At 46.3% G+C, this 16,197-nt stretch overlaps 1 protein-coding gene across 2 annotated transcripts in view; it reads left to right on the top strand.

Annotated features, from left to right (window-relative positions):
* LOC139373869 (MFSD2 lysolipid transporter A, lysophospholipid b) overlaps window positions 1–16,197 on the top strand; it is a 46,269-nt gene that overhangs the window by 11,455 nt on the left and 18,617 nt on the right. For both annotated transcript variants that reach the window (XM_071114963.1, XM_071114964.1), the window contains exons 4-6: window positions 10,420–10,543; window positions 10,770–10,848; window positions 15,472–15,659. In XM_071114963.1, the coding sequence (XP_070971064.1) occupies window positions 10,420–10,543; window positions 10,770–10,848; window positions 15,472–15,659 (391 nt within the window). The remainder of the gene's footprint in view (window positions 1–10,419; window positions 10,544–10,769; window positions 10,849–15,471; window positions 15,660–16,197) is intronic.

A 16,197-nucleotide genomic window follows, 5' to 3' on the forward strand; every position in this document is an offset into this window, starting at 1 on the left:
TGGATAAAGTCAAGGGTTCTGAGTACTTTCCGAATGTACTGAATATGGAGACTGTTGAGTGCCAAAAATAAGAGGTTAAATGCATGAAAAAACCCCACAAAAGACAAACTGACTTTAGAATTATTATATTTTTTTTTTGGGGGGGGGGGCTATCATTTGTTCAATGTAGTTAATCTGTTAATCAATGTGTTTGTATGGGCTAATAGCAGTAAGGCCCAAAATAATGTTTCTATATTTAATTGTTATACTTCAAAGGTTTTTCAAAATCAAACAGCAAAATGATCCTTGGTATGACCTTAAAACAATTCCATATATCTCAGTACAACCCCATGGGTCATTGGGATGGCAGGAAGCCGAGCGGTTTGAGCATTGGTCCAGTAACTGAAAGGTTGAATCCCCGAGCTGACAAGGTAAAAATCTGTCGTTCTGCCCCTGAACAAGGCTGTTAACCCACTGTTCCTAGACCAGTTGACCCGCTGTTCCTAGACCAGTAACCCACTGTTCCTAGACCAGTTGACCCACTGTTCCTAGACCAGTTAACCCACTGTTCCTAGACCAGTTAACTCACTGTTCCTAGACCAGTTAACCCACTGTTCCTAGACCAGTTAACCCGCTGTTCCTAGACCAGTTAACCCACTGTTCCTAGACCAGTTAACCCGCTGTTCCTAGACCAGTTGACCCACTGTTCCTAGACCAGTTGACCCACTGTTCCTAGAGCAGTTAACCCACTGTTCCACTGTACCTAGACCAGTTAACCCACTGTTCCACTGTTCCTAGACCAGTTAACCCGCTGTTCCTAGACCAGTTAACCCACTGTTCCTAAACCAGTTGACCCACTGTTCCTAGAGCAGTTAACCCACTGTTCTCAGACCAGTTAACCCACTGTTCCTAAACCAGTTGACCCACTGTTCCTAGACCAGTTAACCCACTGTTCCTAGACCAGTTAACCCACTGTTCCTAGACCAGTTAACCCGCTGTTCTCAGACCAGTTGACCCACTGTTCCTAGACCAGTTGACCCGCTGTTCCTAGACCAGTTGACCCACTGTTCTCAGACCAGTTAACCCGCTGTTCCTAGACCAGTTGACCCACTGTTCTCAGACCAGTTAACCCGCTGTTCCTAGACCAGTTGACCCACTGTTCCTAGACCAGTTGACCCACTGTTCCTAGAGCAGTTAACCCACTGTTCCACTGTACCTAGACCAGTTAACCCACTGTTCCACTGTTCCTAGACCAGTTAACCCGCTGTTCCTAGACCAGTTAACCCACTGTTCCTAAACCAGTTGACCCACTGTTCCTAGAGCAGTTAACCCACTGTTCTCAGACCAGTTAACCCACTGTTCCTAAACCAGTTGACCCACTGTTCCTAGACCAGTTAACCCACTGTTCCTAGACCAGTTAACCCACTGTTCCTAGACCAGTTAACCCGCTGTTCTCAGACCAGTTGACCCACTGTTCCTAGACCAGTTGACCCGCTGTTCCTAGACCAGTTGACCCACTGTTCTCAGACCAGTTAACCCGCTGTTCCTAGACCAGTTGACCCACTGTTCTCAGACCAGTTGACCCACTGTTCCCCCATTAGACTGATCAGAAGTGGGGCAGCGTCCTCGCGGTGCGACTTCATACGTTGTCATTCAGATGTTATCTGTGTCTCTGAAAGGGTTAACTGTGGTTCCTGCTGATGCAGTTCTATTCCGCTCATCACTCACCCTCATACCACTCCCCCCCACTGAAGATTTTATTGCTGCTCTCCGTAATAAGTCGTAAAGATTTCTTCAATCAAACATTCTCTAAAACATAAGCCACGAATGACCTGCAGGGCCCCCAAAAAATAAATAATATATGAAAATAATCAGGCCTTTCTTTTGAGTCTTAGCTTGTTAATAATAAAGAGAATAGAGGTTTCCTGCTTGACTTGCAGTTCTCCAGAGAGGGTCCCTGACTTGGTGAATCGGACTCCTTGTTGCTAGGTTACCTAGAACTCTTAGGTCACCTACTTTACAGTCATCATAAATGTCTCGCTAGCAAGTTAAAAATGTTTTTTTTATTTTTTATTAGCATTCCTTCTTTTGGAATTTACCTTCAGTTAAAAACAAAAAAATATATATATGTTAGTATCAACTTACTCATGTTAGTTGATACCTTGGCCATCTATCATTAATGATTTCATTCATATGTAGGCTGGTAGGCTTATAGACCTGTATATATTTTTGTACATACAAATCAATTCACCTGTACATGTGTGTTTATGAGGGGGACTCGGATACTAACAGGCGGGACGCCACGCCATATCATATGATTCACCCCCCCTCTCCGACCGGGTGTCCTTAGTCCTTAATCAGCCCATCCTACCTGGCACCGTGGCGTCCCGCCTTTTTAGTATCCGAGTCCCCCTCATAAACACACCGAGAGGGCAGGAGTACTTCATTTGTTTGTCAACTTTATATTTAACCCCGTGTGGTTAAAGGTGTGTCAGTCTGGTAATGTCCTCATGGTACACTGTAGGAATGTCTCCCCGTGTTTGTCTCAATAACATTTTGAACAATCAAATGCAGTATTTATATAGCCCTTCTTTACATCAGCTGATGTCTCAAAGTGCTGTACAGAAACCCAGCCTAAAACCCCAAACAGCAAAGCAATGCAGGTGTAGAAGCACGTTGGCTAGGAAAAACTCACTAGAAAGGTAGGAACATAGGAAGAAACCTAGAGAGGAACCAGGCTATGAGGGGTGGCCAGTCCTCTTCTGGCTGTGCCGGGTGGAGATTATAACAGAACATGGCCAAGATGTTCAAATGTTCATAAATGACCAGCATGGTCTAATAATAATAATCACTGTAGTTGTCGAGGGTGCAGCAAGTCAGCACTTTAGGAGTAAATGTCAGTTGACTTAGGAAAGTGGGGTGGCCAGTCCTCATTCTAGAGAGGAACCAGGCTACGTGGGGTGGCCAGTCCTCATTCTAGAGAGGAACCAGGCTATGTGGGGTGGCCAGTTCTCATTCTAGAGAGGAACCAGTAGTTTTAGAGGGTGCAACAGATCAGATAATAATAACTCAACTATGGGGGAAGGGTGAGAAGTGACAACACCTGACGAGGTCCCAGCTGGTAAAGATATGAGTTCCTGTGCTCGTTTTCCCTGGCCCCTGGGGGGGCGGGGGCCGGGGGATTGGGGGGAGGGGGGGGCGTCCCTGAATAGTATTGATTTCCCCGTCCGCCTACAAATGTCAACTTTTCTTCCATTTGTCATAGCGAAGTAGTTCATGAAAATGGTTTTTAACCGACGTCTGTGGTTTCATTTCCAGTCATTGTCAGTGGTAGCGAGGTCTGTAATGATGACGTGCGTTGGTCATGTCTATAGTGGTTATCAATTGGCTATAGTACTAGTCTATTGACGTAGACTATCTGACCTGTATCTCGCCTAAAATAATTGTCAAAACGAAGAAGTGATTTTTCTGTCAACAAATCAGAAGCGGAAATGTCAGACTGAGATAAGATTGAGTCAAACACACAAAACCAACGTGTGAAAAAAGGGGTTCAAGAAGCCAGACCGACCTGTCAATCGTTTGACACCTATTCATTCCAGGGTTTCTTTATTTTTTACTATTTTCTACATTGTAGAATAGTGACATAATGAAATAACACACATGGAGAATGATGTAGTAGCCGAAAAAAAAAAAGTGTTAAACAAATCAAAATATATTTCAGATTCTTTAAATAACTACCCATTTGCTGCCTTGGTGACAGCTTTGTACACTCTTTGCATTCTCTCAACCAGCTTCACCTGGAATGCTTTTCCAACCGTCTTGAAGGAGATACCACGAGATGCTGAGCACTTGTTTGCTGCTTTGTGAAACATTCAACCAACTCTGTCTCACAGCTATTTTCATAGTTTCGATGTCTTCACTATTATTCTACAATGTAGAAAATAGTCAAAATAAAAGCCCTTGATTGAGTAGGTGTGTCCAAATGTCAAACGATGCAATGGAATTTAGCAGGCTGCAGCTTGATAATCTGTTTCTTACTTCCTAAAGTATTCTGAGAGGAGCGAGAGGAAGAATGGAGGATTAAGATTCAAATTCAGTCAGTCAAGATGTGTTTTGCCCCAAGGTGTTGAGAGAATCTGTCCCCTTATACTTTGACTGAGAGGAGAAAAATTATAGGTTTGAGGGTAGAGGAGTGACTACTGTAGTCAAACGAGTCTTTGGTTCAGAACAAGCATGAATCTTGAGGTGACATGCTTAATTGGTGCCTAGGGGCTGGGAGGAAGAGCGACCGAGAGGGAGGGAGGAAGAGAAGGGGGGGGGGGGGGTGCACTCCAGTCTCTTCATAGTGTTTGGGATGGTAGGAGTACTCTGATTGGCTGAAACTGGTGGTGTGTTGTGGGCTGGACCAATAAGAGAGGTCTGTATAGAATTTTTTTAAAAGGTAGCTGAGGAATCTGAAGGGGTTACTGCAGTTCAACAGATGTGGAGAAGCGAGAGAGGAAATGGAGAGTTGAAGGCATGAGCACTGTGTCAAAGACTTCCAGTGTAACTGTGACTACGGGACCGAGCGACTCTTCCCAGAGGGCTCCACATCTTGGATTTTACTTTAGCTTTCCCAATCGGAGTAACCCGCAGGATTATACACGTTCAGTTCTGATGTTTCCTAACACCTAATAGCTTTTCATAACTAGACCTACACTGCTGTGTAAAATTTATTTACTAGACGTCCTAGTTTAAAAAATAAAATAAAAACATAAATTGCGTGCTCTTATCTATTTAAAAAATAATAATGTTTCACCGTTTTAGCGTCAAGTTGGTCACTTCAACATCTTGACCGCCAACTGCACTTTTTAAGACACTCCCATGTTTCCACTTCTCTTGCCAGCTATGATTTTTAAAATTTGTATTTAATTTAAAAAAATGTCAGTTTGTAATTTTAACTAATCCAATAACTGTATATAATGCCATAATGTGATAGTCACTGAATAGGCAGGAAGAATGACTTGAAAACCACGTTGGATTTTCCTACTACTGTGTTTGATACAAGTCGTCACCCACATGACACGTTATACTGCTCTGTTATCATAATTACCGGAGGTCATAAATGTAGAACTTCTCACTCTCTCTCTACCCCTCTCTCTCTCTCCCCCTCTCTCTCTACCCCTCTCTCTCTCTCTCTACCCCTCTCTCTCTACCCCTCTCTCTCTCTCTCTACCCCTCTCTCTCTCTCTACCCCTCTCTCTCTACCCCTCTCTCTACCTCTCTCTCCCTCTCTCTCTCTCCCTCTCTCTCTCTCCACCTCTCTCTCTCTCTCTACCCCTCTCTCTCTACCCCTCTCTCTCTCTCTCTACCCCTCTCTCTCTCTCTCTAACCCCCCCTCTCTCTCTACCCCTCTCTCTCTCTACCCCTCTCTCTCTACCCATCTCTCTCTACCCCTCTCTCTCTCTACCCCTCTCTCTCTCTACCCCCCTCTCTCTCTACCCCTCTCTCTCTCTACCCCCCTCTCTCTCTCTCTAACCCCCCTCTCTCTCTCTACCCCTCTCTCTCTAACCCCCCTCTCTCTCTCTACCCCTCTCTCTCTACCCCCCTCTCTCTCTACCCCTCTCTCTCTCTCTCTCTACCCCTCTCTCTCTCTCTCTCTAACCCCCCCTCTCTCTCTCTCTCTCTACCTCACTCTCTCTACCCCTCTCTACCTCTCTCTCTCTACCCCTCTCTCTCTCTCTCTCTCTCTACCCCTCTCTCTCTACCCCTCTCTCTCTCTCTCTCTCTACCTCTCTCTCTCTCTCTCTCTCTCTCTCTCTCTCTCTCTCTCTCTCTCTCTCTCTCCTCTCTCTCTCTCTACCCCTCTCTCCCTCTCTCTCTCCACCTCTCTCTCTCCACCTCTCTCTCTCCACCTCTCTCTCTCTACCATCTCTCTCTCTCTTTCTCTCTCTCTCTCCACCTCTCTCTCTCCACCTCTCTCTCTACCCCTCTCTCTCTCTACCCCTCTCTCTCTCTCCCCCTCTCTCTCTCCCCTCTCTCTCTCCCCCTCTCTCTCTCTACCCCCTCTCTCCCTCTCTCTCTCCACCTCTCTCTCTCTACCTCTCTCTCCACCTCTCTCTCTCTACCTCTCTCTCTCTACCTCTCTCTCTCTCTACCCTTCTCTCTCTCTACCCCTCTCTCTCTGCTTCTATCAAAACAAGCTAAAAAACCTTCCCTTTTATTAAGATGTGCATGTCGCTGCAAGTGTTTGCTAAGGCAACACCTAATAGCTATTTGACTTTTAAATAAACTTCACTCTAACCCTCCCCTCAGTCTGCTATTTTAGCGGAGGGAGGAAGTAATGACTCCCTAGGTAGGTGCCTGTCCTCTGCTTCTGGTTATGCCCAAAGGCCTCAACTATTTTTCCTGTATCTGTAGAGTTTTAACTCCCAACACCCAGTTGTAACTGATTCAGCTTATCAACCAGGTCATTTTGTTAGAATCGGGTATTTTAGGGTTGGAGGAAAAAAAAACCCTACAAGACGGTAGCTCGCAGGCTAAAAGGTTGGGCAGACCAGGGCTATACTGTGGGGTGGGGGCAAAGACTCACCACACGCATACTAGACTATTGTAGTCAGGCTTTGGTAGTTGGCACAGCAACCAGACTTTAAAATGTCCACATCAGATGGGTGTCACTCCATCTGGGAGATGTTAAGTTCGGCACTGCCACATTTTTTTTGTTGAGCTGCTTTAAAATTCATTTCATGTCGCAAACCGACAAGAGATCGCAGACACATTTGGATAAAAGAGCAGTTATTTTAAAACATTTTTTAAAAAGTGAAGTCTGTTATTAACAGCAGTTCAGAACAGCCCAACTGACCCATTTTGTTGACATCTGTGTGAAAGTACATACGTATGTTTTTATAATTGTATTTAATAAATCATTCAGGTCATTTGGATGATAAATATACAGCATTTAGTCAATAAACTACAATAAACACACACAGGCAGATATTAAACAGGACCTTTGCTACAATGAACATTGGACTGACACCCAGACAGTTCAGGTCCTTCGTTTTGGGACGTGGCAGAGCCAAGTGATCTTTGACGTTGAACGAAAGGCTCCCGACATTATGTAACACTCCTGATGGGTCGGTCTCTCCCTAAATGTAACATTTGCTCTCTGCTCTGAGACTGTGAGTTCTCTGAGATCACACCACCCCTGACACACACCCTCCATCTCACGTATCGAGGGGGGGGGGGGTGTACTCTCTCTCTCTCTCTCTCTCCCACTCTCTCTTTGTGTCTCTCTCTCTCTCCCACTGTCTCTCAATTCAATTCAATTCAAGGGCTCTCTCTGTCTGTCTCTCTCTCTCTCTGTTTCTCTCTCTGTCTCTCAATCTCCCTCTCTCTCTCTCTCTCTCTCTCAATTCAATTCAATTCAAGGGCTCTCTCTGTCTGTCTCTCTCTCTCTCTGTTTCTCTCTCTGTCTCTCAATCTCCCTCTCTCTCTCTCTCTCTCTCTCCCACTCAATTCAATTCAAGGGCTTTATTGGCATGGGAAACATGTGTTAACATTGCCAAAGCAAGTGAGGTAGATAATATATAAAGTGAATATATAAAGTGAAATAAACAATAGAAATTAACAGTAAACATTACACATACAGAAGTTTCAAAACAATAAAGACATTACAAATGTCATATTATATATATATATACGGTGTTTTAACAATGTACAAATGGTTAAAGAACACAAGATAAAATAAATTAGCATAAATATGGGTTGTATTTACAATGGTGTTTGTTCTTCACTGGTTGCCCTTTTCTCGTGGCAACAGGTCACAAATCTTGCTGCTGTGATGGCACACTGTGGAATTTCACCCAGTAGATATGGGAGTTTTTCAAAATTGGATTTGTTTTCGAATTCTTTGTGGATCTGTGTAATCTGAGGGAAATATGTCTCTCTAATATGGTCATACATTGGGCAGGAGGTTAGGAAGTGCAGCTCAGTTTCCACCTCATTTTGTGGGCATTGAGCACATAGCCTGTCTTCTCTTGAGAGCCATGTCTCAATAGCAAGGCTATGCTCCCTGAGTCTGTACATAGTCAAAGCTTTCGTTAATTTTGGGTCAGTCACAGTGGTCAGGTATTCTGCTGCTGTGTACTCTCTGTGTAGGGCCAAATAGCATTCTAGTTTGCTCAGTTTTTTTGTTAATTCTTTCCAATGTGTCAAGTAATTATCTTTTTGTTTTCTCATGATTTGGTTGGGTCTAATTGTGCTGCTGTCCTGGGGCTCTGTAGGGTGTGTTTGTGTTTACTCTCTCTCTCTCTCTCCCGCTCTCTCTCTTTCTCCCACTCTCTCTCTCTTCTCTCTCTCTCTCCACTCTCTCTCTCTCTCTCTCTCTCTCTCTCTCTCTCTCTCTCTCTCTCCCACTCTCTCTCTCTTCTCTCTCTCTCTTTCTCCCACTCTCTCTCTCTTCTCTGGCTCTCTCCCTCTCTCTCTCTCTCTCCCACTCTCTCTCTCTGTCTCTCTCTTTCTCTCTCTCTCTCTCTCTCTCTCTCTCCCCTCCCACTCTCTCCTCAGTCCTGTACTGTACCCATTATGGGTTGGCTGCATCTCAATTGTCCAAAGTGACATCCTCTCTTGGGTATTTCTTCCATTCCCAGGTCAACACTGATCTGAGAACTGATAGGTGAAAAGTAGCTCCTATTACCAAATTCAGCTTCCACCTGCCCGTAGTAGGGAGACAAAGCTACTCTTCGATGTGGAATTAGGTCCCAAAATAGGTTTCATTTGTTTTGTATTAGTGCTGATGAAACAAAGGAGACAAAGCTACTCTTCGATGTGGAATTAGGTCCCAAAATAGGTTTCATTTGTTTTGTATTAGTGCTGATGAAACAAAGGAGACAAAGCTACTCTTCGATGTGGAATTAGGGCCCAAAATAGGTTTCATTTGTTTTGTATTAGTGCTGATGAAACAAAGGAGACAAAGCTACTCTTCGATGTGGAATTAGGTCCCAAAATAGGTTTCATTTGTGTTTTATTAGTGCTGATGAAACAAAGGAGACAAGGAAACAAGGAAATGTTTTTGCACCTTTGATAAACCCCTTTTAGGGCATCTCCACCAACAGGCTGATCCTGAAGTAGCTAACCAAATAATCAAGTTCTGAAGGAATGTCATGTTTTATTCTGGAGTGTTCTACTCCACCTTGACAAACTCATGACTGAACTGTTGTCATAAACACTGGGGAGATCAGGTTTGCACATGATGGCGTCTTGTGGTCCGATATGACATTTCCTGTCCTTGTGCGATAATCTAGTGGCTCACCTGATGATGATGATGATGATGATGTGGCTGGCTTGCACCATATCCTCCTTAGCCAATCAATGACCGGATGTGATGTGGCCACTTCCTGCAGAGGAAACCTGACTCCTTTTCTCCTTAATGCGTGTCCACGCCCCTCTCTTCTGTTGGAGCCAATCAGGCCACAGGAAGTCCGGAACTGGGACAGGGAGTGGCCATATACAACAGACAGAGTTGAGTGACATCTTATTGTTGCTAAGCACCCGTAGAACTGCCTTTGAGTGACAGCTCAGTAGTCTGACATGGCTTCCTGTCCTTTTTAATCCTTTTATCAGATCATGTGATAATGAAGGAGAGGAGATGAGCACGCTTCTGTTTAGACTATTGAAATGCACCCATTCTCACAAGGCCAATCTCACCAAGGCTATCTTTACTTTCAGGGAGAATAAATAAAATAGTTTATTTTTTGAATGTGTCACAGCTATCAAGGCCTATTTTTATTTTTTATTTAATTATTTTTTTTGCCTACAGAAAGATATTAGTGTTCTCTTGACTACTTGGGTCTTTGGACTCTCCAGTCATCACTTGGCCTTAGCCTGTTATTACAGACTCCCAAGTGAAATGTCATGCAGTGGAAGTAGCTGTTTATTTAATAAGAGGCTGAATACTGTTCACTCAGTCATTTGACAGCTACTTCACGAGATTACCACAGTGTCTGTGAAGAGGACACAGTCATTACGTGACAATGTAGGATGCTTGATTTACTGTTGTTTCTCTCTCTCTCTCTCTCTCTCTATCTGTCTCTCTCTCTCTCTCTCTCTCTCTCTCTCTCTCTCTCTCTCTCTCTGTATCTGTCTCTCTCTGTCTGTCTGTCTCTGTCTCTCTCTCTCTCTGTCTCTCTCTACCTGTCTCTCTCTGTCTCTCTCTCTCTCTCTCTCTCTCTCTCTGTCTCTCTCTGTCTGTCTGTCTCTGTCTCTCTGTATCTGTCTCTCTCTGTCTGTCTGTCTCTGTCTCTCTGTATCTGTCTCTCTGTATCTGTCTCTCTGTCTCTGTCTCTGTCTCTCTCTCGCTCTCTGTGTCTCTCTCTGTCTCTGTCTCTGTGTCTCTGTCTCTGTCTCTGTGTCTCTGTCTCTGTGTCTCTGTCTCTCTCTCTCTCTCTCTCTCTCTCGGTTTAGGATCCTGTTCTCCACTCCTCTAGCCGTGGTTAGTTACTTCCTCATCTGGTATGTTCCTGTGTTTGAGGATGGGAGGGTCATCTGGTACCTGGTCTTCTACTGCCTCTTCCAGACCCTGCAGACGGTGAGTTAAAGGAATCCTACACGTCCACATGTATAAAGAAACACGAACCCGGTACAATCCAATCATTTCAATCTCTCTCTGTCTCTGTCTCTGTCTCTGTCTCTGTCTCTCTCTCTCTCTCTCTCTCTCTCTCTCTCTCTCTCTCTCTCTCTCTCTCTCTCTCTCTCTCTCTCTCTCTCTCTCTCTCTCTCTCTCTCTCTCTCTCTCTCTCTCTCTCTCTCTCCAGTGTTTCCATGTGCCCTACTCGGCTCTCACCATGTTCATCAGTGAAGATCAGAAGGAGAGGGACTCTGCCACTGCTTACAGTAAGTCTTATACCTGGACTCTTACGTCACTACCTGACGTCACTACCCTACACTACCCTACCCTACACTACCCTACACTACCCTACCCTATACTACCCTACCCTACACTACCCTGCACTACCCTACACTACCCTACCCTACACTACCCTACCCTGCACTACCCTACACTACCCTACACTACCCTACCCTACACTACCCTGCACTACCCTGCACTACCCTACACTACCCTACCCTGCACTACCCTGCACTACCCTACACTACCCTACCCTGCACTACCCTGCACTACACTACACTACCCTGCACTACCCTGCACTACCCTACACTACCCTACACCACCCTACACTACCCTACCCTACCCTACACTACCCTGCACTACCATACCCTACCCTACACTACCCTACCCTGCACTACCCTGCACTACCCTACACTCTCCTACCCTACACTACCCTACACTACCCTGCACTACCCTACACTACCCTACACTACCCTACACAACACTACCCTACACTACCCTACACTACCCTACACTACACTACCCTACACTACACTACCCTGCACTACCCTGCACTACCCTGCACTACCCCACACTACCCTACACTACCCGACGTCACTACCCTACACTACCCTGCACTACCCTGCACTACCCCACACTACCCTACACTACCCTACACTACCCTACACTACCCGACGTCACTACCCTACACTACCCTACACTACCCTGCACTAACCTACACTACCCTGCACTACCCCACACTACCCTACACTACCCTACACTACCCAACGTCACTACCCTACACTACCCGACGTCACTACTCTACACTACCTGACGTCACTACCCTACACTACCCTACACTACCCTGCACTACCCTGAACTACCCTACACTACCCTGCACTACCCTGCACTACCCTGCACTACCCGACGTCACTACCCTACACTACCCTACACTACCCTACACTACCCGACGTCACTACCCTACACTACCCTGCACTACCCGACATCACTACCCTACACTATCCTACACTACCCAACATCACTACCCTACACTACCCGTCGTCACTACCCTACACTACCCTGCACTAACCTACCCTGCACTAACCTACACTACCCTGCTCTACCCTGCACTACCCGACGTCACTACCCTACACTAACCTGCACTAACCTACACTACCATGCACTACCCCACACTACCCTACACTACCCTACACTACCCAACGTCACTACCCTACACTACCCGACGTCACTACCCTACACTACCTGACGTCACTACCCTACCCTACACTACCCGACGTCACTACCCGACACTACCCTACACTACCCGTCGTCACTACCCTACACTACCCAACGTCACTACCCTACACTACCCTACACTACCCATCGTCACTACCCTACACTACCCTACACTACCCGACGTCACTACCCTACACTACCTGACGTCACTACCCTACACTACCCTGCACTACCCTACACTACCTTGCACTACCCTACACTACACTACCCTGCACTACCCTACACTACCCTACACTACCCATCGTCACTACCCTACACTACTCTACACTACCCGACCGCACTACCCTACACTACCCTACACTACCTGACGTCACTACCCTACACTACCCTACACTACCCGACGGCCCTACCCTACACTACCCTGCACTACACTACCCTACCCTACACTACCCTACACTACCCTGCACTACCCTGCACTACACTACCCTGCACTACCCTACACTACCCTGCACTACCCTGCACTACCCAACGTCACTACCCTACACTACACTACCCTACACTACCCTGCACTACCCAACGTCACTACCCTACACTACACTACCCTACACTACCCTGCACTACCCTGCACTACCCTACACTACCCTGCACTACACTACCCTACACTACCCTGCACTACACTACCCTGCACTACCCTGCACTACCCTGCACTACTCTGCACTACCCTACACTACCCTACCCTGCACTACACTACCCTACACTACCCTGCACTACACTACCCTACACTACACTACCCTACACTACCCTACACTACCCTACACTACCCTGCACTACACTACCCTACACTACCCTGCACTACTCTGCACTACCCTACACTACCCTACCCTGCACTACACTACCCTACACTACCCTGCACTACACTACCCTACACTACCCTACTCTACCCTACACTACCCTGCACTACACTACCCTACACTACCCTACACTACCCTGCACTACACTACCCTACACTACCCTGCACTACACTACCCTGCACTACACTACCCTACACTACCCTACACTACCCTGCACTACACTACCCTACACTACCCTACACTACCCTACACTACCCTGCACTACCCTGCACTACACTACCCTACACTACTCTACACTACCCGACGTCACTACCCTACACTACCCTGCACTACCCAACGTCACTACCCTACACTACCCTACACTACCCTGCACTACACTACCCTGCACTACCCTGCACTACTCTGCACTACCCTACACTACCCTACCCTGCACTACACTACCCTACACTACCCTGCACTACACTACCCTACACTACACTACCCTACACTACCCTACACTACCCTACACTACCCTGCACTACACTACCCTACACTACCCTGCACTACTCTGCACTACCCTACACTACCCTACCCTGAACTACACTACCCTACACTACCCTACACTACCCTGCACTACACTACCCTACACTACCCTACTCTACCCTACACTACCCTGCACTACACTACCCTACACTACCCTACACTACCCTGCACTACACTACCCTACACTACCCTGCACTACACTACCCTGCACTACACTACCCTACACTACCCTACACTACCCTGCACTACCCTGCACTACACTACCCTACACTACCCTGCACTACCCAACGTCACTACCCTACACTAACCTACACTACCCTGCACTACCCAACGTCACTACTACTCAGTAGTGATGGGCGCCGATATGGGAAAAATCGATATCCGTTGCATTATTATTATTTTTTTTTAGTTGATACGAAATCATACATTTTTTATAAATAACATTGCAGCCTAGACAACTGCTTGTTGATTGTCCATTGGGCCAAGGGGTGAATGGTCTTGGGGTCCTAACCTACCTAACCAGTTTGAACACAATGAGAAGCGTTGACCTATCAGCAGGCAATTAAGTATAACTACAGGAACGTGTCATATACACTCAGTGGACAGTTTATTAGGTACACCACCCCGTTCACCAAAATGCTTCGCTCCTACAGACAGTGAGTCACGTGGTTGTGGCTTGTTCTATAAAGCAGGCAGACAGGCATCCAGGAATTCAGTTACTGTTCATTTGAACGTTTTAGAATGAGTGGGAAACGAGTGACCTCAGAGACTGAGTGTGGCGTGATCGTCGGTGTCAGGCGCGCCAGTATCTTAGAACCGGCCAGCCTCCTGGTTTTTTTTCACGGACGACAGTGTCTAGGGTTTACCGAGAATGGTGCGACAAACATCCAGTCAGCGGCAGGCAGCCCTGTGGGCGTTGATGACAGAGGTCAAAGGAGAATGGCAAGAGTCGTACAAGCTCACAGAAGGACCGCAAACAGACAAATAACGGCGCAGGACGGCATCTCGGAACTCACAAACCCGTCCATCCTCGTCATGGAGGGGCTGTTTGCAGCAGACGACCACACCGGGGTTTTACGCGGGTACGCTACTCTAGTGGGCACGCCATCACCAACACTGGACAACTGAGGAGTGGAAAAACATTGCCTGGTCAGACGAATCCCGGTTCCTGTTCATGCTGATGGCAGAGTCAGGGTTTGGAGTAAGCAGCAGGAGTCCATGGCCCCATCCTACCTGGTGTCAACGGTACTGGCTGGTGGTGTCATGGTGTGGAGAATGTTTTCCTGGCACACGTTAGGTCCCGTGATACCAATTGAGCAACGTTTGAACGCCACACCTTGTACAACCCATGCCCTGAAGAATTCAGGCTGTTCTGGAGGCAAAGGGTCGGGGGAGAGGGGGGGTCTGACCAAGTTCTAGATGGGTGTACCTAACAAACCGGCCACTGAGTGTATAGTGTAGGTTAACCTCGAGGATAAACCGATATGTCTTACTCCTATCAATTTTCAACAATATCGATTTCACATTAAGTTATTGATAATGGTGCCTACTACAAATAGTAGTTTAGATATTAGGACACAATGGAGACTTTTTTTATTTAACCTTTTATTTAACTAGGCGTTACAAATTATGATTTACAATGACGGCCTCCCCCGGCCAAAGCCGGACGACGCTGGGCCAAATGTGCGCCAGCCAATCACAGTCAGATGTGATGCAGCCACAGTCACCTTAATCAATAATATATAAATAATTATATGTACATAATAATCATTGTATATTAATATAAGCCATTTTAGCAGACGGTTTTATCCAAAGCTAATTTGTCATGCGTGGGTACGTTTTACTTATGGGTGGTCCCGGGATTCGAACCCACTATCCTGGGGTTACAAACGCCATGCTCTATCAACTGAGCTACAGAGGACCAACAAGAGAATCATTGGTTGTTTTTTGTTTTTTCAGACTGAATGGAAAGATGATCATTGGTTGGTTTGTCTCATCTGTATGCTTCTCTCGTCCAATCAGGAATGACGGTAGAGGTTCTGGGTACTGTGATTGGCACAGCCGTCCAGGGTCAGATCGTGGGCATGGCCAACGCCCCCTGTATCCCGACGCCCGGTGATAATGTCACGGCCGACGGGTTAAACTCCTCCCTGCTGCTGGAACAGGAAGTCAACGCCACGATCACCACTGTCATCACCCTGGACCAAACGGTACACACACACACACACCGTATCCTATCAAATCTAACTTTATTTATACAGCACATTTTAAGACATGGAATACAACACAATGTGCTTTACAGGGGGGAAAAACTAATGAAATGCAATGAAAATAAGATTAAATATTCACTACTCAACAAACATTTAAATATGTCCACAGTTTCAGCCCCCCTCAGGTTCTCTGGTAGGCTATTCCAGAGGCTGGGGGCATAGTAACTAAAGGCTGTCTCTCCAGGCCTCTTGGTCCCTAGGCTTTGAGGTAGTTTAAATTAATCTAAAACTAACAGGCAGCCGGTACAGAGACCTTAAAACTGATGTAATGTGTGTTCTCTGTCTGGTCTTGGTCAGTACCCTGCAGCATTCTGTATGTTTTGTAGTTGATCAATGTCTTTCTTGGGTAGACCAGACAGGAGAGCATCACAGTAGTCAAGCCTGCTTGTAATATAAGCATGGATGAGTCTCTCTGTATCAGCCTAAGAGTGTAATAACCATCAGGAATACCAGATAAAGTAGCTTCAACACGTTCTAC

This window comes from Oncorhynchus clarkii, chromosome 18 (assembly GCF_045791955.1).
Source record: "Oncorhynchus clarkii lewisi isolate Uvic-CL-2024 chromosome 18, UVic_Ocla_1.0, whole genome shotgun sequence".
NCBI classification, from domain to species: Eukaryota; Metazoa; Chordata; class Actinopteri; order Salmoniformes; family Salmonidae; genus Oncorhynchus; species Oncorhynchus clarkii.